Source organism: Leptonychotes weddellii, chromosome 11 (assembly GCF_054177405.1).
Source record: "Leptonychotes weddellii isolate Sample4059 chromosome 11, ASM5417740v2, whole genome shotgun sequence".
Lineage (NCBI taxonomy): Eukaryota > Metazoa > Chordata > Mammalia > Carnivora > Phocidae > Leptonychotes > Leptonychotes weddellii.
The window spans coordinates 94062941-94089903 of NC_138379.1; the positions used below are offsets into that span (position 1 = coordinate 94062941).

General features: G+C 39.5%; 1 protein-coding gene across 3 annotated transcripts; it reads left to right on the forward strand.

Annotated features, from left to right (window-relative positions):
* The first annotated feature begins 871 nt into the window (after window positions 1-871).
* DCUN1D5 (defective in cullin neddylation 1 domain containing 5) lies at window positions 872-26963 on the forward strand. 3 transcript variants are annotated; one of them, XM_006741296.3, is made up of 8 exons: window positions 872-1273; window positions 3333-3424; window positions 8422-8492; window positions 8905-8996; window positions 22475-22583; window positions 22673-22777; window positions 24846-24948; window positions 26637-26963. In XM_006741296.3, exons 1-8 carry the CDS (start codon window positions 1188-1190, stop codon window positions 26690-26692), a joined length of 714 nt encoding a protein of 237 aa, XP_006741359.1. In that variant the 5' UTR covers window positions 872-1187; the 3' UTR covers window positions 26693-26963. The 3 variants fall into 3 exon arrangements, with proteins under 3 accessions (XP_006741359.1, XP_030892596.1, XP_081655707.1); XM_031036736.2 differs by lacking the exon at window positions 3333-3424 and having other exon boundaries at window positions 874-1273; XM_081799581.1 differs by lacking the exons at window positions 3333-3424; window positions 8905-8996 and having other exon boundaries at window positions 1229-1273.

Here is a 26963-nt window from a genome sequence, read left to right on the forward strand (position 1 = left end):
CTTCACCCCCGCGGCCCGGACATGGAAACGACCCAAACGCCCACCAACCCGTGAGCGGGCAACGAAGCTGTGGGCGACACATCCGTGTCTATCACAACAGAGCACTGCTCCGCCAAAAAAATACGGAGAAACCCTAGCGTTCGGGACAACGCGGACGGAGCGCGAAGACGCGAGGCTGACAGGACAGCACACTGCTGTACGACCACTCTGTGCGAGCTCCACAGGAAAAGCCGCGCTGCGCGCAAAGCGAGCCGACTGCGGGCCGGCGGCACGGACGCGCGCGGCGCGGGGCCGTCCCCCCGGCACTAAGGCCACGGCACGTCCCGCGCCGGCGAGCGGGCGGGGCCTCCGGAGCCGCGCCCCCGGGGCTGAACGTCGGGACCCCGAGTCGTCCGCGACCCAGCCGCGCAGCGGGGTGCACCCCCGCCGGCAGTGACCTTTAGGAGCAGGCGCTCCGCCGCCGCGGCGGTGGGGGGGGGGCTCCTCGCCAGGTCGGCCGCCAGCGGGTGCCCCTCACCTGGACGGCGAGGGCGGCGGAAGCCGGGAGAGCGACAGCCGGGGCTCCAGGCCGCGCCCGGAGCGGCGGGCAGCCCCGCGCGGCAGGTGCCCCGCGGCTCGCTCTGGGCCGCAGAGGACTAGGGGTTCCCCCCAGCACGAGGGACGGGGGAGGCTCCGTGAGAAAGGCCGGGGCACCCGGGCGACCCACGGTGGCCGCTGGGCCGGCGAAGGCCGACCCTGCCCGCTCCGCGGCCACACCGGCCCACTCAGTCCCCGCGCAGCGTCGGGCCCGGCCACGCACGGCCACGCACGGCCACGCCCCTGCCGGCGGCCAGCGCCGCGCTGGCGTCACTTCCGGCCCGGGGCGGTCCGCATCCGGGTCAGAGCGAGCCTCTCGCTCGCGGAGTGTGTGAGTGTTGGAGGTGCCGCGCTGTCCGCGTTCTCTCTTCCCGGTGCGAGCGAGCCGCAGTATCCACCGGCGAGGAGTGCCCCCGGCCGCGAGCAGAGGAGACGGAGCGGAGATCCGGGCGCGGGCGGCGGCCGCGCTGGGCCGCTCTGCCGCGGGCTGGCGGCTCTGCTCCTCCGCTTGCTGCTGTGTCTGGGAGCCGGCTGCCAGCACTGAGGCGGCTCCGGCGGACAGCGACCCCCTGCCCCGGCTCCTCTGGCCGCCCTGCCGGGGAGGGCGGAAGATGCCGGTGAAGAAGAAGAGAAAATCCCCTGGGGTGGCAGCGGCAGTGGCGGAAGACGGAGGCCTCAAAAAGTGTAAAATCTCCAGGTATCACCTCCCCCCCCCTTCCGTCTTCCCTCCTTTGCTGGGCGGCGAGAGGAGCAGCAGGCGGGCCGGGGCTCCGGGGCTCCGGGGCTCGGGCTGGGGAGGCGAGCCCCCCCGAGAAGGGCGGCTGCTGGGCGCAGGACCCCGCGACGCTCTGCGCCCGACTGCACCTCGTGCTCGGCGTGTGCGCCCCGGGAGGGGCTGCGGGAGTCGCCTCACCTTCGGCTCTGCGTGCCCTGGGGGGTGGGGAGACGGGACTGCGCACGGCAGCTGCGCCCTCGCCCCTTGCCCCTGGTCCCCTACTCGCTTCGTCCCCGCCCCGACGTTCGTCCACACCTGCAAGTGAGTCCAGGTCCGCGGAAGGGTCACTTCTAGAACCTCTGTAGCGTGCGAGGAAGGGAGCGGAGCTCGGGTAATGTCGACCTGACAACCGCCGGGGGTAGGAAGCGAAGCTCCCTGTGCTGTAATTGGCCCCCAGATGGAGTCTTTGGAGGGGTCAAAGCCAGAAGATCCCAGCAGGAAGCCCCTCTCCTGGAAGGGTAGTGCGTCCACCTGCGCCAAGTCCCTGCGTGCAGAGTTGGAAAGGCCCTGCTTGCGGTTTTATTTTCTAGCATTCAAGATGCTGCTGGCTCTCGGTATAGATATTAATAAATTGGGACTTAGGTTGCTCAGTATCCTCTTGGAGAAAAAGAAGCCAGAGCAGAGCCATAATTAGAGCTCTTGGATCCCACTGTAGCGTGTCAGGAGGCATCCCAGCAACGTGTGTGCTGCACGAAATCATTGCAATTTAGGTGTGAGAAGTGGCTCTTTTCTAAATCTCGTTGGGTGTCTGACGGTATCACCGTTGGCACTTGATGGAACAACTTCGGATGCTGCCATTTACAGAGGACTGTAGTCAGCGTTCTAGACAGGTAATGACAGCCCTCCTTACAGAGAGCTGCTTCGGAGGTGAGGGAGCCAGTTTACTTGGTCTGCATCTTTCTTCCCTTCCTAGCTGACGGAATTTTTTACTTTTTCGCTGAGGGTATTTTGGGGCTATTAGTGTGAGAGATGATAAGGTTTTCTTATAGCTCTTGGTGACACACTAGAATGTGACAGCGCCATTCCACCAGCTCATAGTTTTATGAAACATGCAAGTTAGTTTTTTATTACTCTAACTTGTAGACGTCTTAAGTGCATAACATATCAAAATTATTTAAATGAAGCACATTAAAATAGCCAAGCAGTCAGTGTTGTTAAAACTCCGGTGATATTTTGCTCTATCAACTTAAAATGTTAAATATGGTACCCTTATTTATGACATTACTCAGTAGCTAGAGTTGTAGCCTTTCTAGGTCATTGTGGTGGTGTAACTCTCTGAGCTCCTTGAAGTTCATTAAATTCTAAAGACCATTTATGAACTTCCCAACCTTTAGTGATTTGTGAAAGAGATAGGCTCTGGGATTAAATAGCTTTGGCCCAATTATTTGTACAATTATTTTCATATTTACAGTTACCTTTTGTTTTTAATCTGTGGGATTTAATTATACTCTTGGGTCCTAAATCATCTTCTGTCTTTAAATACCTATTTAAGTTTGGCAGATGATAAATAAACAGCTGTTAATATATGATTTTTAAAAAATATTGGCTCATTAAGTATCAAAATATATTTTATAAGATTTTGTTTTCAAATGCATGCATATTATACACAAATACAATTTCCATACAAAGCAGAAGAATCACTATAAAGATTAATACTTTCCCAACTACTAGTGTCGTCTTGAGACCATTAGGTTGAACTTCCATGTGGTCATTTGAAATCTGGGGAAATGATTTTAGGTGATATTTTTGGATTTTGATAGTGAGCAAAGTAGCATTTGGGTTTTGTTAGCAAGAAAATTTTACGTATACACTACTGTTTCAAATTGCAAATACTGAACAACTCTGATTTTTTCCTGTAATACCAGCTGTAAAAAAAAAAAGTACTTTGTTTACTTTGAATTGAAGTAGTTCATATTGAACTTAGCTTTTCACTGAAAGTTGAGACTTGATAAAATTCTTAGGCATTTGTGTGTTTTCTAAGCTATTGCAGATCCCAACCCCCTGCTAGACTAATAAGTGGAGAGGAACATTTTTCAAGCAAGAAGTGCCTGGCTTGGTTTTATGAGTATGCAGGTAATGAAATTAATATAAGAAGATATCAGTCACATGCTTTAACAATTTTTTTGGTTCATTAACAAATCATTTATTGCAGGCCTGCTATGTGTTAGTGCTGTGTCCTGGGATCAGGGTCAAGACTGAGGATTATAGGTAGACTAAGAATTTGGTGCCATGTCAGGATGATATTTCTTTAAATATGTAATTCAGTATATATTTAGTGGGAGGGGTGAAACTCATTTACTATTGATACAGTTTGTAAACATACATTTATTGGTTTATGTCCATTAGCTAAAGTAGACTTAATAGTCTGGAAAACACAAAGTATATAATAAAACATTTTATGCTTTATATAGTTCTTAGTTTTCTTTTCCATATTTTATTGAAAATTTTCTGAACCTAAACTGACATTTTCTGAAACTTTGGGGGAAGCATAGTTAAAGATTTAAGATTCAAATCTGTCATTACGCAACACATTTGTCCCTTAATCATTGCTGGTTAGCCCCCTTCAGTTCTACTAGAAATGCAGTAATGAATCAGAAAGTAAACCGACTAAACTACTACAGTGTGATAAATGCTGTATTAGATGTCCTGTGATAGTAGTTCAGAGGAGGAACATGTCACCCAGCCTTGGGAGTGTCAGGGAAGGGCTTCTGGAAGGAGCTAACTGAAGCTAAATCCTGTAAGTGCTGGAAGCTCTGGGCCTGGGGTGGAGCTGTAGCCTGGGGGTGAAAGTCAGAGCCAGGGAGGAGACATCACCGTTAAGCACACATATGAAATAGAATATTTGTTTCCCATTTATTACTTTCTCCTAAGCATGTATGAAAACATTTTTTTCTCCTTCAGGATAGTTTTGGTCTTATGGAATTAATGATTTTATAGCTTCTCCCTCCTCCTGTTACCACTCTCATTCTTAGCATTTAAAATAAAACCGTGTACATGCCGTCACACTCATATTTAGTGCTGATCAGTTAAGGTCTAAAGTATACTCTGAACTTGAGGTATAAGTTTAGGCTAACTATGGAAAGTAAGACTATTGATGGGGGACAGCATCTTCACTGTTGAACCAGCTGAGGGATCCCCAAAGTATAATTTAAAAATTGTTTAGTAACAGAACAGGTTCTTTCTAGACCAAAAAAACTGCTATTACTCGCATCCCAAGACAATGTCTAACCCAAATTAAATGAAGGGAATTCATTTCTTGCTGACCTCCATTTAAATGTTGACCCATTATTCAAAATGCCAGTTTTACTGGAATTCATGATATAGAATCAAAAGGTCACTCACCTTATTTCACTTATAAAGAGATACCATAATTTAGTCCACTTTTTTTCTTTCATGCTTATTTGTATTTCCTCTCCTTGGGACTTTCGTGGGTAGTATAATATTCTAATTAGCTCAACATTTATTTTCTATACTAGCATTTTTGTAGTAGCCAGCATAATAATTGCTGTCTTTATTTCAAAAATCATACTTAATTATATAATGTTTCCTAACAGTCATTCTGTTAAGTAGGTGATGTTATCCCTTTTTATAGATGAGAAAACCGAGGTTTAGATTGAGTAATTTGTCCAAGATCATACAGTGACAAGAGCCAGGATTCAAAGTTTGGTCATTCTGATTGCAGAGCCTATGCTTTTAATTACTACTATCTTATAATTTCTTTTTTTAAATATGTATATGGCAACTAATTTTCGTTATACAAAAAGAATTAGTAAATGCACTTGAGGGTAATTTACATTATGTCATTTATTGAATGAGTCATTCAGTAAATATTTATTGAGCATTCAATGTGCATCAGGCACTGGTAAGTGCCAGGGATATCGTAGTGAACAAGTTAGACAAGATCCCTGCCTTCAAGGGACTTGCCTTGTGGTTGGGAAGACAGACGGTAAATAGGTAAGTAGGCAAGACAATTCTAGTTCGTGGAGCATTGTAAAAGTAAAAATATGGTGAGGTATAAGGATAGAAAGTAGAAAGTTTGGATGGACTTTCAAGTAGGGTGATTAGAGAAGGCCTCTCTAGACATTACTTTGGGCAGAGACCTAACTGACAAGGAAGAACCAGTCATTTACCAAATAATCAGTCACTGTTCTGTCTAAAATGGGGATATCCCTTATTAAAATGGAGACAGTCATTGGGCCTGTCTGAGAATAATATATGTAAAGCACTTAGCGCAGTACCTGGAATGTAGTCAGAACTCCATAAATGTAAGTTCTTATTAACAGAGTAATAGCATTACAGCATTAGATTGCCTGGTTGTGGATTTCGACAGTTCTGTCTCACGATTAACAGGATAGCGCCTGTGTAGCTCATGTTGAAGGTGCTGTGTCATTCATTGAGCACAGTTTTTGTTTCCTGAGCATCTGCTATGGCTGGCATGGTTTTAGACTCTGCAAACACCACTGGAAACATTCTATGGTTATAAAAAAAAGACAATTGATTTTTTTTTTACTTTTAAAAATATTTTACCACTAATTTTGTTAATATGATATCATAGGTGATGTGTGTTAAGCCTGATGATTTTGCTGTTTCACAAGACCTCTCATCTTGAGTGATATTTACATTAGCAAGGACTCAGTAATACAGGGGTCATATTACTGCATAAAAGCATGGAAAGTGAAAAGGCACTTTTAAAATCTTACAAAGAACCCAAAAAACAGGATAGAATGGCTAACTTCTAATAAAGTTCTGCCAGCTGGTAGAGTGAACTAAATCATTCCCATAGTTTCTTAAATTGAGTGGAAAGCCTGAAGAGTTAAATTCAGCTGCAGAGTAGATTTATTGGAAGAGTGTATTTCAGTAAGTAGAACTAACATTATGCAGTCCAGGAAAAGAACATTTGGTATTGACCTTGTTTTAGAGTTAGATTTGTGATTATTTTCATTGCTTTGGGAAAGTTACTTAACATTTACAGAAGGGTCTTGTGTATGTCTTATATATACATATAACAGAATATGATTTGATTCTCATCAAATGTTAACCACTAACTAGTCCCGCAGTTTCTAGGAAGGCTGTATTTTATGATAGTAACTGATACTTCTTGACACGACTCTTCAGCTCTCTCTTCTGATTACTAATGATGGCAGCTTTGAGGGCAAGTCAGTTTTCTTTTTCATAGGAAAAATTTATGATACATTTTTGTCATGGCTTAAAGAAAAACTTTGTGTCCTTCCATTAAATTTTTTATCTAATTTTTACTTTCAACCAAACCATATATAAGGATACATATTCAGTTATATTTTTAACAGCTTTATTGTGTATGTATGCTTTTAAAATTACATAATTACCACATTCTCATAAAAAATCCTCCAAATATATATTAGGAAGTGAAGGTGTCCTATAATTACCACCCCTCTCACCTTTTAACACCTCACTGCATAAATAACTGCAGTACTTATTTAAACCAGAAAATTAAATAAGGCTTTTGGTTTCGGACCATATTTTTACATCGTCTTAGCAGCCTAGATCTCATCTGAAGCAGCAAGAATATATTGGCCCACATACTGGATGGCTCTACTCTTCTGTGAAGAAGAAACCGTTGGCCGTTGGCTTCGTGTTGTACTTGGGAACTGATGATGATGTATAGCGCCATCACCGATGAGTAGCCATGGTCTGGTCTGTGATTAATAAAGCTGCAGGAGTTTTATAAGTCCTTAAGAAAGAAAACAGGGTTTTTTTGGCTACCTTAATATTTCAAGACTATGTTTTCAAAAATCAAATGTGGTAACATATTTCTGTCATATTTCGTAATTATTTTAGATAACTCAGTCTTTTTTAATTGAGATATGACATTAGTTTCAGATGCACAGCATCATAATTCGACATATGTATACATTGCAAAATGATCACTATAAGTCTAGTTAACATCTATCACCATACATAGTTGCAAATTTTTTTCTTGGTGATGAGAACTTTTAAGATCTACTCTCAGCAACTTTTAATATAGTATTATTAACTGTAGTCGTCATGCTGTACATTACATCCCAGAATTTACTTATTTTAGAAGTAGAAGTTTGTACCTTTTGACCACCTTCACCCGTTTTTCCCACCCCCCATCCCTGCCTCTGGCAACCACCAACCTGTTCTCTGTATTTATGAGTCTGGGTTTTTTTGCTTGTTTGTTTGTAAATTCCACCTATAAGTTACATCATATGTTATCTGTCCCTCTCCGACTTGTTTCACTTAGCATAACGCTCTCTGGGTCCATCCATGTTGTCACAGATTTGTTAGCGAGTTACAAAAGAGACCTAGCAATGATGTAATCACTATCTTTTCAGAAACTGATGGAATAAAGAAATAGGAGAATTGGTGTATTGATTATTTAGTGGTACTAAGGGAGAAAAATAAGAAACTAGCTAAGTATCATTAATTTTTGGACAAATGATAAACATAAGCTAATTGAGGGATTAAACTTTTGTTTCTATATTAAGGTGGCATAATTGATGCTTTGCTGTCTATTTTAGATCCAAGATGATAAGGAAAGTAATTTTCCTAAGTTACTATTTTCAAAATTGTGTATATTTTTAAAGTATTAAATTTTATTTGGTTGTATTTCAAAAGGGTAATAAGTGACCTTATGTTTTAGTAAGAAAGCAGGTATTCTCTGATTACCGTCTTGAGTTGTGGGCTGGTCCTACACATTCTAGTAAAATTTCTTATGGTTCTTTATGTTTACGCATTGCGAAAAATTTTCTTCAGAGAAGGCTCTCGGTAAATTTTTTTTTTAATGCATAGGTTCAAGTTACTGTACAAACAAATGACTGATATTAATGCTACTTCATTTTTCCCCTTAATTTCATTTTGTAATGTGTTTAAAGAATATTTCAAAAATTTTACATTTTAAATCGTATAGCAAATATTTATACTTTATCAAAGATCTGTCAAAATTCAAATTTTGTTATTTACAAAAAATGTTACGGTATATTCATAGATGCCTTTAGTACATTGGCTTATGTTTTATGTTGATATTAAATTATAACAATAAAATATATAAATTATTTTTGTCTTTGAAGGTCCTGATGAAGTTGTAGGGCCAGAAGGAATGGAAAAATTTTGTGAAGACATTGGTGTTGAACCTGAAAATGTATGTTTTATTTCTAAGTAGAATGGAATACAAGTGGGGTATAGCATATTTATAAATTTCTAAAATTCGGGACACTTTAATCTTATATCAGGGTTTTGTTTCTTCATATTTAATACTATAGATTGTCATTAGTATTTTTAATCAATTTAAGTTGGGCACATGTTCTCTTTCTTGATACAAATGTCATTTGTAATAGAGTGAGAGAGATTCTACCTTCAGAAACTGGTTAGAACTTTTTACTTTTAAGAAATTGGCCCATCTAAATTTCTTTGGAGTTAATAATTCCAGAGGTTGTACTCTTTAATAGTTGAAGGATGGAAATAGTTGTATAAAAATGCTCTCCATGATAAATATAGACATGATTATCTCTGTGCTGACTTTTCCCCTATCCTTTATGTTCTGTTCTTTCCAGATTATTATGTTAGTTTTAGCGTGGAAATTGGAGGCTGAAAGCATGGGATTTTTTACCAAGGAAGAATGGTTAAAGGGGATGACTTCATTACAGTAAGATATTTTTTTAAAAAACAAATTTGATGGCCTATTTGAAGATCTTAATTGATATTTTGTGCTTCATAATTTTTAGTTGTAAGGTTTCACCTTAAAGTAATCAAATTGGTTTGATCTGTAACAATCAGTTAGGGATTGACAAAATTTATATTGTGGTCTTTGCAAAATGAACAGTTACCCCATTTTTCATATTCTCTGAGAACCTCATCACAGTTTTATTAAAATCATTGACTCTTAGTGGGTGAATTAGAGGTCTGTGATCAAAGTTATTTACCCACAGATTGAGCAATAAGGGATTTCCTTCTCTGAATATAGAATTTTGCTTGTAAGGAGTCTGTTCTCGGGGCAGTCCTAAACTCTGGGGCCTCTTCTCCTCTGCAATTTTATGCTTGATTTTGAGAAAATATTTGAAGATAGAGTTACATGGCACTTTTATTATTTCTTTTTTGCCAAATTAATCTGACAAAGAAGAAAAGTAGAAAGGTTGTGAGGCTCCCGTGCAGCCCCTAGCCACGTTCCTGTTACACACTCTCTGATGCTGCCTTGGAACTCTTTCATGAGGTTTCAGAATTGCTTCTGTATAAAAATCATGTGATTTTGACCTTCCAGAGTAAAGTGTGCTTAGTTTCAGAATCAGTAATTATGTGTTATTTTTAAATTATGTCATGTTCCTAATGTTCATGCAGGATGTTACTAATTACCAACATTCTAAAATAGAGGAAACATTAATTTATAATACTTTTGAGCCAAAAACTGGGGATTAATTAGCCATGTGGTTTCCTGTTGTGGGTTATGCTTTTTTTTTTTTTTTTTTAACACATTTACTGTTCTTTACTACTTGTTTGTGTGTCCTTAAATTTCAGAATACCACAGTTACTTTTTTAAGTGTATCTGTTCAAACAGAACTTGAACTTTTATACTTGAATTTTCAACATGCAATGCTTTGTAATTCTCCTTTTTAACCAGTATTAACATGTAGATATTTCTTACATATTTAGGTAAAAACCTTTGCTTATATGAGCCAAATTACAATTTCTAGAATAGAACATAAAATCAACCCTGTAATTTCAATTATTTATAGGTGAGATAAGGAGTCAGACTCGGAAAGGTGAACAAAACGTTTGCCAAGGTTTATGCACCTATTTAGTGGCCCAGCTAGGACCTAGAATTTAAATTTCCAGATTACCAGTCTAGCATACTGTACTTCCTATTGCATTGTCTTTCTGTATATATGTTAGCATTCTTTATAAAATAAAGGACTATTATTAATGTTTGGAATCATAGTATTTACAACCAGGCTTGAATTACATCATTCATCTAGGTGTCATAACATACCAAATTAAAATGATGTTGATTCTGAAATTCTTTGGAAACATCCAATCTTCAATTAGCTTTCTAAAGAAAGATAAAATATACAGACAAGTATGCAAAGAATATAAACTAGTTTTCATAGTTTTTCTCTGTTTTATTGAAATTTATATCAGTTGTAACATGGCTTACTGATTGTAAGACATTTTATTTGGCACTTATAACTGCTTTTTGTACTGCTCCTGCTGATTTTTTGTATATTGTTTTTTTTAATATCCCAGCTAACAAGTGTTCATGTATTTTTAAACCAAAAAGTTTCTCATTATTTGTTTTTGCATAATTTGACGTAATAGAAATGGCCTTTGTATAACAGAAACGTGTAAACACAAAATATTTCTGATAATTAGAATAATTGGCATATGAATTTGGGTACAAGACTAGAAACTGACTTAACCCTTGAACCTATTTTTTACTAGCACATCTCTTCTATAGGAAGTTCACAAGCTACACAACATAAAAGCAGCTATTGAACACTTACAATTGACCCCGAGGTATCTGTTTCCCTCATTTATGATCGCCTGCCCCTCTGCTTTACTCTCTGCCGTAGAGCTGTGCCACTGCTCAAATTAGGCAAGCGCTCTTGACTGGGAAAACAGTTGTGTTTTCCCCCACGATCTAAATTGTTACGTGAAGTACAAAGTATTTCTTATCAGTTAGCTAAATCTTATTAGTCCCTGAATTTTCTTGTAAAAAACTTGCAGAGACTACAGTAGTTTAAAATTTAAAGCAGGAGAGACAAAAGAAGTTACAGAAGTCTTAATTTTTTATTTTATAGTTGCCTGGTATACTTGGTTTTATTTAATACATATAGTCATAAAATGTAAAACTTCACAGACTGGATTCCATTCATAGATTTTTCATATTTCTAGGATTTGATTTAACCTGTGCATAGTTATTTAATGGTCCCTAAATTGTCTTAATGTAGTTATCATTGGTTTCAAATTAATTAACTTTAACCCTTAGAAAACTTCAGTAGGGCTCTGTTAAGGAGTAGAAACAGCCTGGTAGTTAAAACATAGACTTTGCTCAAGGGCAGTAGACTTTAACCACCGTGATTAATTAAAATCTGTCATTGTATAGAATACTTCTGTACGTTCATTTATGTTAAAGCTGTTTACTTTTTGTGTCTGAATTGCCTTTCTGTTTTTTGTGGAAGAATTTGTGGTGTGAGCTTGTGTATAATTAGCCCGGAATGGCCATTTTGTCGGTTTCAGAGGATGCAGTTGACGCCGCATCCGTCCTAGGGATTTTGCTCTCTAGTTCCCGTCGTTGTTCAGGAACCGCCAGGTTGCCCGTCAGACGGGATTTGATCTGTAGACACGTAGGTGAGAACACCTGTGCTCTGCAGGTGCTGTGCCCCTCGCCCTTGACCACAGCGAAGCAGACGGCGGGCTCTGCCCTCTGCTGAACGTGCTGTCGCCCGACAGCCAGGTGCAATGCGACGGGAAGCGCAGCTGCTAATGAGATGAACTGAGGCTGAGTAGACCGGACGGTCTGTAGACGTGGATCCTTTGAACTGGGCCTTGAAGTATGATTAGGATTCTGATGGTTCAGGATACAGGAAATGTTGTTCCTGAAGAGAAATGGTGAGCAGAGCCTTGGGACAGGAAGCCGTGCGTGTGAAGAAAGTAGTCTGGTTGGTTCTAATCCAAAGGTACATAAAGAAAATTGAGAGAATTGCAGATAGTGGGGTAAGAGCTGCGTGCCGGAGGGCCCAGGCTGACGTGGACGGAGCTTAAACCCTGTGGCCGGCAGTGGGAGACCGTCAGGTAGCACACAGTTCACAGTAGAGCACTTGCTTTAACGCTGCTGGTCACAGTCTCGTGAGCACCTTGGGAACACCGCGGGCCTCGTCCCCATGACGACGCCCCTGCCCCGCGGCGCCCAGCTCGTTCCGTACGGATCTTCCTCTGCCTCTTCTCGCATCCCGCATGCAGGGCTCCAGGGGTGCTCACGGGCTGGAGTGGAGAGCTTTTCTCACATGGCCAGCTGGCGGTGGTGGTGGAGCAAGGGTGAAATGCCCCGTTGGTGGAGCAGAGCGTCAGCATTGAGCTCTGGAGAGCCTGCCCTTGCTTAGGATCGGAGAAGGCGAGGCAGGAGGGCAGCACGGGCCGGGAATGGCTGTTGCTCCACGCCCAGCTGGACACGCTCTGGTGTCTGTCATGAGCCCCGGCCCGGCAGGAGTCATGGCCGCGGTCCGGCCTGACTGGATTTAGGTGAGAGAGGAATGGGGGCGGTTATCTGACTTTCCCTTGAGGTCGCCAGGGTGCTGTGGTGTGTGTAGCGCGTGACTGTCACTCATTTAGCGCCTGGGGCCCGACGACTAATGGCCATTCACATTCTTCCACTCCGCTCTCCGTGACAATTTCACATGCCTCTTTCCACATTTCCAAGTACCCCCAGGGATGTGCTGTTCAGTTTTGGTCAGTAGATCTTACTAGAGAAATTCCCAGATACAGAACTTGGTGAGTAAAATTCCTCTGTTGTATATCAGCGCGTCACAGCATACTTATTGGGACTTCCCTAATTAAGGAAGAGAATCTCATGTAGATCTAATACACAAATGGTAATTTCTTCTCATTTTAGAGGTCTTTAAAGAAGCAGAAATTTAAAAGCCTCCCTTGCTAATCAGATATTTAGCAGTACTCAGGAAATGAATGTCCAAGTCCTAATGTTGAAATTTAAACCCGTTTCTACTCATTCTAACCACAGTGGCCTTGGGGAATGGTATCCTATGGTGCCAGTGTCCCTAAAATCTGTGGGGTTTTTTTTAGTTGTTATTTAGAAACTCTCTCTAGCTTTCCATGATGTACTAGTGAAGTAATGCATTTCTTTTTACTTCAAGCGACATGTTCTTTCTAAACTTCCAAGTTATGAGGTATGGATATTACTAACCTCTGAGTCTGTTTTGGGCTAGGTTAACTAAAAGAATTGTGAAGTGTTAGTGACTGCTTGGGTATGCTCACCGGGTTTGCTAGGTCCCTTCACGGTCTTTATGGTATGGGTACTAAATGTGGGAGTTTGTTCTCTTGTTTCTTTCATTGATTGCTCGTTGTTCTGTTAGATTCTTTCTGTGCTCGAGATTGAGGTAGACCATTAGGAATGGTATGAAGTAGTTTGGACAGAGACAGCAGGGTGCAGGGGATTTTAAAGCCATTTGCCTCAGAAGGAGCATCTCAAGCTAAGAACTGTTGTAATCACGTAATTCGTGTATTCTCCGTTAGCTTCACGGTTATCTGTTCCTGCTCCTGCGTGTTAAAATGAGGAGAGAATCAGTGACATGCCTGAAGCCACACGGCTGCAGATGGAGAAGTTGGAATTTCACCTGGTCTCTCTCTGTTTGACTAGAAACTTGGTTCTTCACTTTCTGTCCTAAGCTTATTCAGACCACAGCCTAAATAATATTGTTGCTCTGTGTACCTGTGGGATGTAAAATACTCGGAAAAGATTGTGATTTCTTGGATTCTTATCTCCTTGGTAACTTGTAAGTCACCACTTACACACTTTATAATTTTGTTGGAACTACAGTTTCCCGCTAACCTTTCCCCAGGTAGGGATTTTGAAACTTTTTATAATTAAATAAAGACATACTTTGTGGCCTTTTTTTGGTATTCATACTTTTGCTTAACAAATAATTTTGGAATGCTTCTGTATGCCAGGCCCTGAAGAATGATTTCAAATGCTGGTGGTGGTCAGAGGAAGAACTTCTGAATGTAGGGAAGCATCCTCTGTCGTATTTGCCTTCCTGAGTCTCAAGTGTATTAAGATTCTGAATGAGATTTTGTGTGAAAATGTGACTCACATTACTAAGAAATATGTGAAAAGCACTTCTTCAGAAAGCTACAAAGATTTAGAAGATGAGGCCTCTACTTAAGATAGATACACAAGGAAGGTCGTACACGTAAGTGGCTCCTTAAAATGTAGTACCCCTGACCATTATCAGCTGATCACTCTGGGGATGCTGAAGACATCCAAATTTTCAAACAGCATTATAGGAGCATATAGTCTGATAATTTGTTTTTTTGTATATCCCGCCGGTAGAAGTTAACTAAATTTTTGACGCTATTTAAGCTTTATTTTTCACATAATGAAGAATTTTTGTGCTGATAAAAGCCACTTAATGAAATGGTAATGCATTTTTAATAAATAGTAAGAATAAACTTCTCTTGTTTCTCCATGAAATATATTATACACTTCTTCATATATAGGAACTAGGCCCCAGACAAATTGGACAGTTAACTTACCCAAATTTTGATTTCCTTTTCTGGCCATATGGCAGACTAAATGTGCAAAGAAACCATTTATCATGTAAAACACTTAAATGCTGGATAAAACATGAAAGCATCTATTTAAAAAGCATGCTTGGACTTGACTATAAATTAGGGAAGATAATTAGAGACCAGAAATGACAAGAGCTGGTGATACCATAGGGATCTGTGGAGCTGGCATTTACCTTAAGGTTACCTACCTATTCCTAGTCACCTAGGGTCTGGCCATTAACCTGTGGTGCACATAGCAAATAAGAGACAAAATTGCAAGACCTGAGTAGGGTGAGAATCAGATCAAAACTCTCAAATTAAGTCATTGATACCACACCTACCCAGTAGATGGAGGTGTGATTGCCTGGGCTTGCTTCTACGTACAGTGAAGGGCATGTCCCCGAGAGAATTCTTATCAAAAATTCTTCATCATGCATATGAAAACTGGAATTCATTATTTGTATAACAAGCCAGAAATCTATTTTACAAATGTCCCAGGTGTGAATAGTATTCTCATGCATATAGTGGAAGCGATTCTTCTGTATAGGAATACATTTTAAGCAGAAGCATCAATTTCTGCAGAGAAAGGTTCGGTTTTCATTAATTATCAATCAAAAATGACTAAGCATATTGGGAAACAGATCTTAAACTTCAGAATTAGACTCTTTAAGGCTAGTATTTTGAATTGTCGTAATTTCAGCATAAAATAAATACATTAAATATATTTAAAGAAAGAAGAACGGTATCAGATGATCAGATTTCAGATGCATAATTAAATCTGTGAAAGTGAAAAATACTCAAGATTTAAAACTCAATGGATGAATTACAAAGGAGGTAGATGTAGATTAAGTAGGAATCGGTGACCTATAATGTCTGAGGAAAATAGGAAAGAGTCTAAGGGACGTGAATGGATAAATTTTTTTCACTGTGAGTTTTCTGTATGTTTTAGATAGAAGTCCTTCACTGAATATGTCGTCTGCAGATATTTTCTCCCACTCTGTAGTTTATGTTTTCGTCCTCTCCAAGGCGTTTGGCAGAGCAAAAGTTTTTAATTTTAATGAAGTTCAGTTGATCAGTTTTTCCTTTTATGAACTGTGCTTTTGGTGTCAAGTCCAAGAATTCTTCCCCTAAATCTTTTATATTTTACTTTTAACTTAGTGATGCATTTTGAGTTCATCTCTTTAAAAGGTGTGAGGCAGGTTTTGTTTGTTATTTGCCCACAGAACTCTACTTACTCCACATGTCCATTTGTTGAAAAAGGTCTTTCTTAAATTGCTTTCGCACCTTTGTACCGTATCAGTTGGACATACTTGTATGTGGGTCTGTCTCTGGGTTCTCTGTTCTCCTGATCTGTGTCTTAACCTTCTGGTAGCACCACACAGTCTAGACGACAGCTGCTGTGTACTAAGTCTGGAATCACATCACTGACTGATTTTGTTTCCTTTTTTTTTTTTTTTTTTTTTTTTAAAGATTTTATGTATTTGTTTAGAGAGAGAGCACAAGCAGAGGGAGGGTCGGAGGGAGAGGGACAGAGAGAATCTCAATCAGACTTCCCACTGAGTGCAGAGCTCAAGGAGGGGCTCCATCCCAGCAACCTGAGATGATTGATTGTTTTTCAAGATTGTTTTAGCTTTTCCAATTTCTTAGTTTTTCCCAAAATTTTAGAATGATCTTCCTTATTACCTACAAAAAATCTTACTGTGATTTTGGTTAAACTGCATAATGAATATGGCGAGAGTTGACATCTGTACCAAAATCTGTACATTTTGGGTCTTTGAATATATGCAAGATAGATATGTCTCTTTTTGGTGTTTGATTTCTTTCATCATTTGTGTATAGATTTCAGCATACAAATTCTGTACGTTTTGTTAGAATTACATGTAAATGTTTCAGTTGTTGTTTGGAGCCACTGTAAATAGCATTGTATTTTTAATTCCAGCATCCATATATTCATTACTAATACATTTGATTTTTGTGTGGTTGTCTTGCATCCTGTGACCTTGCTGAACTCACTTACTCTAAGGTTTTGTGTATGTTTGTCTTCCTTGTGTTGTCTACATAGTCATGTCATATGATTATAACATAAAATAGAGAAATGGGGACAGTTTTATTTCTTTTCCAGTCTTGTATGTCTTTTATTTCCTTTCCTTGACATATTGCATTGGCTGGAACTTCTGCCACTGTGCTGAGTAAGCATGGTGAGAGTGGACATCCCTTCCTGGCTCACCATCTCAGGGACTGCATTCAGGTTCTTCCTGTATAAAGTATGTTAGCTATAGGTTGTTGCTCTTGATCAAGCTGAGGGAGTTCTCCTCCTCATGTCTTCCTGTGAGTTTTTACATGAATGCACATGAAATATTTTAAATGCTTTTTCTGCATTAAATCACCTAATCATCATGTAGCTTTTCTTTTTTTAGACTGTTAATGTTGTGATTACAATGATTGGTTTTTGAATACTGGTCAGTTTGCATACCTGGAATGAATCCCACTTGGTTGTGGTGTATAATTATTTTTATTTACTGCTGAGTTCTTTTCGTTAATATTTTGTTAAGAATTCATGAGAGATACTGGTCTGTTATTTTCTTTTTCTTATTTCTTGGGGTATAATTGACATAACATTGTTCATTTCGGGTGTATAACATAACGTATTCAATATTTGTGTGTTTTGGGAAATGATCACCACAGTAAGTCTAGTTAACATCCATCATCATACATGGTTAAAATTTTTTCTTGTGTGTTTCTTTTTTTATACTGCCTTAATTGGTTTTGATGTCAAGATAAATCTGGCTTTATAAAAGGAATTAGAGAGTTTTTCCTTGTATTTTATTTTTTGGAAGATATAGCATAGAATTGGTTTTCAGAGATTGGTAGCATTTTCCAGCGAAACTGTTGGAACCTACAGATACCTTTTTTAGAAGTTTTGAAATTTTGAATTTTTTTTTTTTTTAATAAAGGGCCACTCAAATTACTATTTATTTCAGATCAATTTTATCAGATTATTTTGTGTTGTTAGTGTGTTGTGTTTTGTTTTTCAAAGAACTGGTCCATGTCGTCTTAAGTGGTCAAATTTATATCCTTTTGATGCCTACAGGTCTATAATGGCATCTTTTGTTTCATTCCTGACAGTGGGGATTTTTGTATTCTCTCTTTTTCTTTGTCATTCTTGCTGGAGAGTTGTCTGTTTTATTGACTTTTTTCCAAAGAATCCGCTCTTTGTTTCATTGATTTTTCTCTTGTTTTTCTGTTTTTAATCTTACTGATTTCTGCTCTTAATTTACTTTCTCCTGCTTGCTTTAGGTTTATTTTGCTCTTCTTTTTCTAGATTCTGAAGATAGGAGCTTAGATTATGAATTGAGAATTTTTTTCCTCTTTTCTAATATTTACATTTAGTTGTATGAATTTCTCCCTCAGTACTGCTTTGTGTCTCAGGAAATTTGACTTGTGTTCTTACATTCATTCAGGTCAGCATATTTTTTGGTTTCCGTTGAGACTTGCTCTCACCCACGGATAATTTAGGAGTCTGTTTAGTTTCTAAGGAGATTTTGCTGTTATCTTCCTGCTATTTCTAGTTTGGTTTCGTTATAGTCAGAGAACATAGCCTGTGTGATTTCAGTTCTTATATATTTGTCAGGGTTTTCTTAATGGCTCAGGCTGTGGTCTCTCATGGTTTATGTTGTGTGGACACTTGAAAAGAACACATATTTTATTGTCATTCATTGGCATGTTCAGTTAGTGTCCATTAGATCTTGTTAGTTGATGGTGTTGAATTCTTTATGTTTGCTGATGTTGTGTCTAGTTCTATCTGTTGTTGGCAGAGGGGTGTTGAAATTTCTAACAATAATTGTGTCTTTGTTTCTTTCTCCTTTTCTGTAAGTTTATGCTTCACATATTTTGCAGTTCTTTTGCTCGGTGCACACACGTTTAGAATTGTTTCGTCTCCTTGATGGATTGACTTTTTTTTTTTTTTTAAGATTTTACTTATTTATTTGACAGAGCACAAGCAGGGGGAGCGGCGGGTGGGAGAGGGAGAAGCTGGTGGGGCTCAATCCCAGGACCCTGGGATCGTGACCTTAGCCAAAGGCAGACGCTTAACCCACTGAGCCACCCAGGCGCCCCTGGATCAACCTTTTTATCATAATGTTCCTCTCTGTTCTGATCATTTTCTTTGCTCTGAAATCTACATTAGCTGATATTAATAAAGCTACCCCCGCTTTCTTTTGGTTAATGTTTCCATGATGTGTCACTTTTCATTCTTTTACTTTCAATCTGCCTATATTATATTTGAAATCTGTTTCTTCTAGATAGCATATTGTTGGGTCATTTTGGTTTTGTGGGTCTTTTTGATCCATTCTTTGAATCTCTGTCTTCTAATTGGTACATTTAGACAACTTAACATATGATATAATTATTGGTACATTAAGGTTTAAGTCTGCCCTGTATTCTATAGTTCAGAAATTTCCATTTGGTTCTTTTTTATGTTACATTTCTTTTCTTAGACTTTCTGTTTATTTGCTGAGACTTTCTATCTTTTCATTTGTTTTACTTTGTCCATAATTGCTTATTGAAGCAGTTTCATAATAGCTGCTTTAAAATCTGCAAATCATTTTAAACATTTTAAACATTTCTTGTCATTTCAGTATTTGCATATATTGGCTCTTTTTACATTCTGCTTGACATCTTGGTTGTTGGTATGACAAGTGCTTTTTTTATTGGAACCTGAAAATACTGAGGATTATGTTACGAAACTCTGGATTTTATTTAAACCTCCTATTTTAGCTACCCTTCTCTACCACCACCTCAGCAGGAGGAGGGAATCCTTCATTGCTGTTGGCAGGCTGAGAGTCCCACACCCCATGAGGTCTCCGCAGACACTGCCCCAGGGCACTGCTCCTTACTACCTGCTGGAGTGGAAGCCCATGCTTTTCTGTGGCTTCCACTGATAGTGCGGGAGGTCAAAGGGAGGGCCTTCCCACGTCCTGGTGAGGGTGGACTGCTGAAGTCCTCCTTCCAATCTTTGCTGATGTAGGTGGGCGTGGAGCCAGCTTTTTCTGTGGTGGTTGAATAGAGGAGTGTTTTTTCTAAAAGTTTTCTTCTTGCTTGGCCGCTTGATTTTTGCAGGAGGGAGAGCAGGTTTTTGTTGTTTTTGTTTTTTTTTTCTACCCCATTGGCATTCTGGTTGGCTGACTCCTTCATATCCAGGTCTAGGATAGATAAGGCAAAAGAAAACCCGGGAAATTCACCACTGTGTTGTTCCTCAGAGTCTTTCAGATTCTTCCAGTCTTATGTTTGTTTTATAGCTAATGTCCAGAGCTTTTAGTTGAATTAGCAGGAGACAAAGGGAAAAAATACATTTACTTCATCTTAACTGAAAGCAGAAGTTATTTGTCTAATAAAAAAAAGAAAAGCGAACCTTCTGTCCCCCTCCATCCCATACTAGTTAAGTGTCGCTTTTCTCTGCTCCCTTTTAGAACCAAATTCTTTGGCAGCATTTGTCTATACAATTGACCCTTGAACAAAGGGGGAATTTTTATTGAAACCTGGAAATTTTGAATATAATGTTCTAAAACTCTGGATCTTATGTAAACATTCCGTTTTAGCTAGCTGCCTCCAACACACCACCTCTGCAGGAGTCGGAGGGAAGGTCCTCATCACTGTTGGCAGGCGTGGGAGCTCCTGTAGTCAGACATTCGGGTGTAACTTCTGACTTCCCCGAAACTTAATTTACTAATAGCCTACTGTTGATTGGAAGCCTCACCCATAACACGAGCAGTCAAATAGCACATACTTTTTACATTAAAGGTATTATATATTATAGTCTTGCAATAAAGTAAACTAGAGAAAAGAAAATGTAAGTGGACCCGCACAGTTCAGACCCGTGTTGTTCGAGGGTCACCTTTACTTGTTTTCTCCAAAGCCCCTCCTCTCAGTCTCTCTTAAACCTAGTAAGCTTACCCTTCCAGTCTTCTCAAACCATCTTGTTGAGGCACCATTTACAAGTGGGTAATCCAAGCAGTAATATCCATCAGAACTGTGGCTGAAGCTAAAATTGTACTTAGAGGAAAATCTGTAGCCTTAATTGTTACATTAAAAGAGAAAGAAACCTTCAATCCAAATGAACTAATCTAATTTCAGAAGTTAGAGAAAGGATCAACCTAAAGAAGAGATAAAAAGATGTTCAGACATTAGTAAAAGAGAAAGCAAAGCTACAATTGAGAAAATTAGGAAAACTCTGGCAGATGATTAAGAAAAACAAAACAAAAATAAACAGTAATGGAAATTAGAACATGTTATAAATTTAATCATCTTTAAGTAAGATGTGAAATAAATTATCAAAAAACTGCCAATGATCAGTTGATTCAAAAAGAAGTAGAAAATCTGAATGATCCTATAACCATTAAAAATGGTGAGTTAAAAATTCCTTCCCTTGGTGAAAAGACCCAGGTGATTTTTCAGCTGATTTTGGACAAATGCTAATTCTTTTCTTTTTCTTTTTCAGAAAACAGAAAAAAGGGTAATAATTGTCATTTAGTTTTTCTGAGGCTTATGCTATGAGCTCGTTATCAAAATTAGTAAAGAGTGTGAAAGAATGAAATTGACAAGCCTGTCTCTTTTATGAACATAGCCAAAAAATCTAGCAGTGTATGAAACAGGTAACATTACCCAGTTTGGCTATTCCAGGAATGCAAGGTTTAATCAATGTTAGAAATGTATCCAAAATATTTACACCTTAATAAAATTATGAGTCACATGTCACATTGTTGAATTAGAATAGTGAAGGTCTTTGTTAAATCTGAGAATGCTAGATGTCTGCTACATGATGAGCACTAAAACTCAGTTTTGAGTGGGAGACTGGGTCACAGGAGACGGCACGCTGATTTAATGGAAGGGAGTCGGTCATCTGTCAGCAGTGGCAAAACGTGAGTTAGGCGTTGGTGAGTGATATTTTGTGAAACTGTTGGAGGGAGCGCCTTTCGAGGAGAGTAGAGGCGGTACCATGTGCTGGAGCAGAGCTGTGGCACTGGGGAAGCGTCGGTGAGATACAGCTAGAGTGCGCAGGAGGGGAGAGGCGTTGTGCGCCGTTTGTGAAAGGCACCATTTGCGAAAGGCACCATTTGCGTTACTCATGCTCAGCAGTGCAGCAGATTTCAGCCCGGGGAGTCAGGATGCCGGTGGAGATCTTGGAGCACTCTGTTGGCCTTTTTAGGTTTCATGTCTGATCTTTAGAAATAACATGGATACCTTGTTTGCACTCTTCTGCGTGTGTACCTTATTTGAGGTCAGGTACTGCCACTATTGACCTTGATTTTTGTCACTAAAAATGTAGGAATCTGAATTCATGACCGAAGCACTAGTATAATGTGTTAATTTTCTCTGTGTTATATCCCGGGCTTTTAAAACCACTCATGGTCATCTCTTTTCACCAAGCTGGTGCCTGAGAACTTTCCAATGAAATAGATGACAGAGGCCTGATTCATTTCCTTTGTTCTGCCGTCTTTTTAACCTCACATGTGGTGAAAGCACATTTTAATATACCTCCTCTTCTTAAGAGATATTTGTGATTTTACTGGAGTTTTTGATTGAGTTGTATTTTTTAAAAGGAAAGTCATTGAACTGAACTTTCACTGATAGCCAGGTTTTCTCTTTTTTTCCTTTTCCTTTTTTTATTCCACTGGTACATACAAGGCAACAAGTTTGTTAGTAACTCTACATTTGTGAATCAGAATTTTAAACCTACGTTAATTTCATAAATGCACTCACTTTTCTCTTAATGCATTTCTTCTAATCCCTTAAAGATGCTTTTATTTAATTTTCTGGATTATATAATGTATTTGGCTTTTTTAATTTAAGGTGTGACTGCACAGAAAAGTTACAGAACAAATTTGACTTTTTGCGCTCACAGTTGAATGATATTTCTTCGTTTAAGAATATCTACAGATATGCCTTTGATTTTGCAAGGGTAGGTAGAATTTCCATGTTTTGTAATTTTAACTTTTTTTTTTTTTAATCTTGAAACCACCCTCAGGAGAATTTTTCCTTATGTTTTAGGATAAAGATCAGAGAAGCCTTGATATTGATACCGCTAAGTCTATGCTAGCTCTTCTGCTTGGAAGGACATGGCCATTGTTTTCAGTATTTTACCAGTACCTGGAGGTGTGTATGTTCTTACATTTTTTGAAAATACTAATCTGATGAATATTAAATTTAAATTTTGATTTTAAAACTTACTCTGATTGAAAATAAACCTTTAGTTGAGGAAAGACAAATAGATTTTTAAATACTGTGCTTTTAAAAAAATCTGCTTAAGTAGTAAAAAGTTTCTGTTAAAGTGTGTACATATATGTTGTCATTTTTAGACGCAGGTTCATGTTCATTAATACATTCTGTACATGAGATACTTGGATTCCAGCCCTGCATCCCTCCCATAAAAAAAGTAACCTTCAAGAAATACGTTTTAACAAAGACGTTCTTCGTGCAGAATTAGTTTCCTGGACTTTTGGCAGAAGAGAGTTGATGCTCGTATATAAGTATCAAGCTTCTAAATCAGGTGTCTTTTCTTTTTTTTTTAAGATTTTATTTATTTATTTGTCAGAGAGAGAGCACAAGCAGGGGGAGCAGCAGAGGGAGAGGGAGAAGCAGACTCCCCCCTGAGCAAGGAGCCCGATGTAGGACTCGATCCCAGGACCCTGAGATCATGACCTGAGCCGAAGGCAGACGCTTAACCAACTGAGCCACCCAGGCAACCCAATTAGGTTTCTTTAATACAAGATCTTAGGCTGAAATCTACATAAGGGAACCAGTTGTAGTAATAATAAAATTTTACTTTTCACTTAGGTTCAATCTAAATAATTAGAATTAAAATATCTTATGCCCACGGATATGAGAATGGCTATAATCCTGTACTTCAATGTACTGATGAGTAAAGAATGTATGCTGAATTCATGGAGAAAGTATTCTTTTAGAAGGTTTAACGTAGCACCCACCACCAGCAGTGGTTCTGAGATACTGTTCTTCTTTCCATTGCTTTCTCTGGTTTTCTATCTGTTTTTGTGCCTTTTCAGTTTTAGTTTTTTTTAGTATGCCGCTCACCATTTCTGGAGTATATATACTTTTTCTTTTTGCTTTGAAAATGATTTCTCGTAAAGCTGATTATCATAGCAAATTCCTTGGAGTAATTTTGTTTAAAGCTTCTGATAAGAAGCAATGATATGGGGCGCCTGGGTGCCGCAGATGGTTAAGCGTCTGCCTTCGGCTCAGGTCATGATCCCTGGGTTCTGGGATCGAGCCCCGCATCGGGCTCCTTGTGCAGCGGGGAGCCTGCTTCTCCCTCTACCTCTGCTGTTCCCCCTGCTTGTGTTCCCTCTCTCTCTCTGACAAATAAATAAAATCTTTAAAACAAAAGAAAGAAAGAAGCAATATTATGGAAAGGACTTAAGTAAGTGGGTTTCATGTACACTTAAATCTTTAAGCTTAATAAAATGGGCGTAATGAAGGCTAGTGAAGTAGATGTTTTTGATGGATGTTATCAATCTTCCTCCTGTTAGTAGTTTTGGGCAAAAATAAATAGAACTGAGTGTAAAAGTATTCACCTCTAAAGGGAGCTGAGAGAACTAAATATTTTCAGTGCTTGTTACGTAGAGGGTGTTCGACCTGCAGTGTTTCTTTAAATCTTTATAACACTGTTTTGAATTATGTTTTATCCCCCTTCAGCAAATGAAGGAATGGGCTCTGTTGTTAAATAATGCTCGCAGGGTCACCCAAGTAAGTGGAGAAGTGGGGTTTGAACCCAGGCCAGTACTCTTTTACTGCCTACAAAGATGCCAACTTCAAAACGTGGCTGAACAGGAAAGTTCAGTGAAGAAGGGCTGTTCTGGGGGCCACAGGAGGGGACGCGGTGTGTCCAGGGTAGGCTGTCGGTCTTGAGTTCAATGGTGGTTCCACAAACATCTACATAGGTGGACATCGACTTTTACCCTAATTCTTAGTACCTTCCATGCTCCTGTGATTTCTCTAGAATGAAGGAAAGATAAAGGAAAACGTAACTTGGATAATGTTAACATGTAAATGCCCCTGAGATTTCTCCTAGAAGCACAAATAATTTAAAGAGCAGTAAGTGTTTTAAGACGAAATCACAAAAAATGTTACAACTGGGTTTATCGAAGTCAAGTCCTAATAAATAATGCTTATTCTGTATTCAAAATATTTATATCATTTTCTACAGCAATCAAAGTATCGTGTTATGAACAAAGATCAGTGGTACAACGTATTAGAATTCAGCAGGACTGTCCATGCTGATCTTAGTAACTATGATGAAGATGGTGCTTGTAAGTATGTTTTCCTATGAAAATAAAATTCTTAACAACTCTTAGATGAGAATATACATTTGTATAGCATTGCCGTAAAGGATTTAGACTTCTTAGCAATAACTTATTATTTAATAATGTGGAAAGTGTGGGGAAAGCAGGTGTAGAATGTAGACCAAGAGCTTAGATTGAGCAGTATATTATAAAATCTTGCCGCAGGGGCGCCTGGGCGGCTCAGTCAGTTAAAGTGTCCAACTCTTGATTTCGGCTCAGGTCATGATCTTGGGGTTGTGGGATCGAGCCCCATGTTGGGCTCCATGTTCAGCATGGAGTCTGCTTGAAATTCTCTCCCTCTCCCTCTGCCCCTCCCCCTCCACTCGCTCTTGCTCTGTCTTGTGCTCTCTCTCTCTCAAATAAAATCTCTTAAAAAAAAGAAATATAACTTTTTAGTCATTCAAGCTATCAGTCAATATTCTTCAGTGGAAAGGGCAGAATGTTTTAAAACAGATCTGTGAAGTAATGATAAGTTAGGTAAGCCACATTCTCTAAAACGGTACAGGTTTTCCATTTCCACCTCCAGTTTGGTTGCGTGTGTTGTGTTAGTGTTGGGAAGGGTGGTAAGACACATTCCGATAAACATGAATTGAAATGTGGACTTATTTAAAGAAGGGCTAACTTTGTTTCTCCATATATATATATATATATCTCCCTACAGAATGGTAAATCATTTAATAATACTTTTAGAAACAATACCAGCAGCAGTAAGCTGGCAACCTAAGGACTATATGTGGCCTGCAGATGTATATATTCGTGTGTGTTTTGAGTCAACCTTTAAATTAAGAGTTTTTGCATAAAAATAAAGCTTCCAGATTTGTTTGAAAAATCAGAAAATCTGACAAAACTGTACCTGGAATTAGTGACTGAGGCCGAGCAGTAGCTCATGTTGGACTCGCTTCCCACTTTGCTGGCCCACAGTTTATGCCAACAGCTCGCTTGCTTTTCAGCTGTCGTTTATTACCGGGCTTACCTGCTGCTTATCTTCGAGTAGGGAGGTATGTCTGTGAAATTGAGAGAAAAAGAGAGACCACCAGAACGTTGTGTTTTAAGAAAAGTAGAGCAAGCATATTTTTTTCTGGCAATGAGTTTTCCTCTATTTAAAAAGAGAAAGAGAGAGAACAGTGAGTTCATTTAAACTGCCTACCTGGCTTCAGTCAGGAAATGAGTTTGTACCCCCTGCTTTATACAGATGTCTTTGTAGAATAGTTCTTAGGTTGGCTATTGAGTAGACACCTGCTGAATGTTTAGGCTCCTGCTGGGTCCTCTTACCGGCCACCCCTTCAACAAGCTTACACATTTCTTGGTGAGGGAACCTGGAAATACTACATTAAACACTTTGCATATTCCTTAATAATTAAGTAACAGAATGTTGTGAACATTTAGAAAAGGGAGAGGTTAATCTTGACTTAGTTATTGGAGAGTTCACTTTGCGAGGGAAGTTGCAGCAAATACCCATTGTGGGAAGTCCCTTCTGTCTGAAGAGAAAAGACAGGGAAGCAAGCACCGGTGAGTCCAGCAGTGGGACGGGGAGCAAACCCCTGGGGCAGCGGAGGGTCCGTCCTCAGCGCTGACGCAGAGCTTGTGGGCAGTGTGTTCTGTCGTTGCACGGATGAGTTCACTGAATCCTAACAAAAACTTCTTCTTTATTCCAGGGCCTGTTCTTCTCGATGAATTTGTTGAGTGGCAAAAAATCCGTCAAACATCATAGCAAGAACTAATGTGAAGAAAATGCAAACCTTTTGGCACCCACGTGTACACAGGCTAAGGAAACAAGGAAAAAATCCAAAGGGTGCATTTTCATTCATACGAAAGACTTCTCATAGTACTTTTTTTTCCTTTTTTTTAAAGGAAGTTTTCTTGTTACATGTGATGGGCATTGAGCCACACCTCTCCTGAGACTGAATATTGAAGCTTTTGTTTTGAGTTATGTTTCTAACATTTATTTCAGAACAATAAAGATTCAGATTTGTGACAAAGGC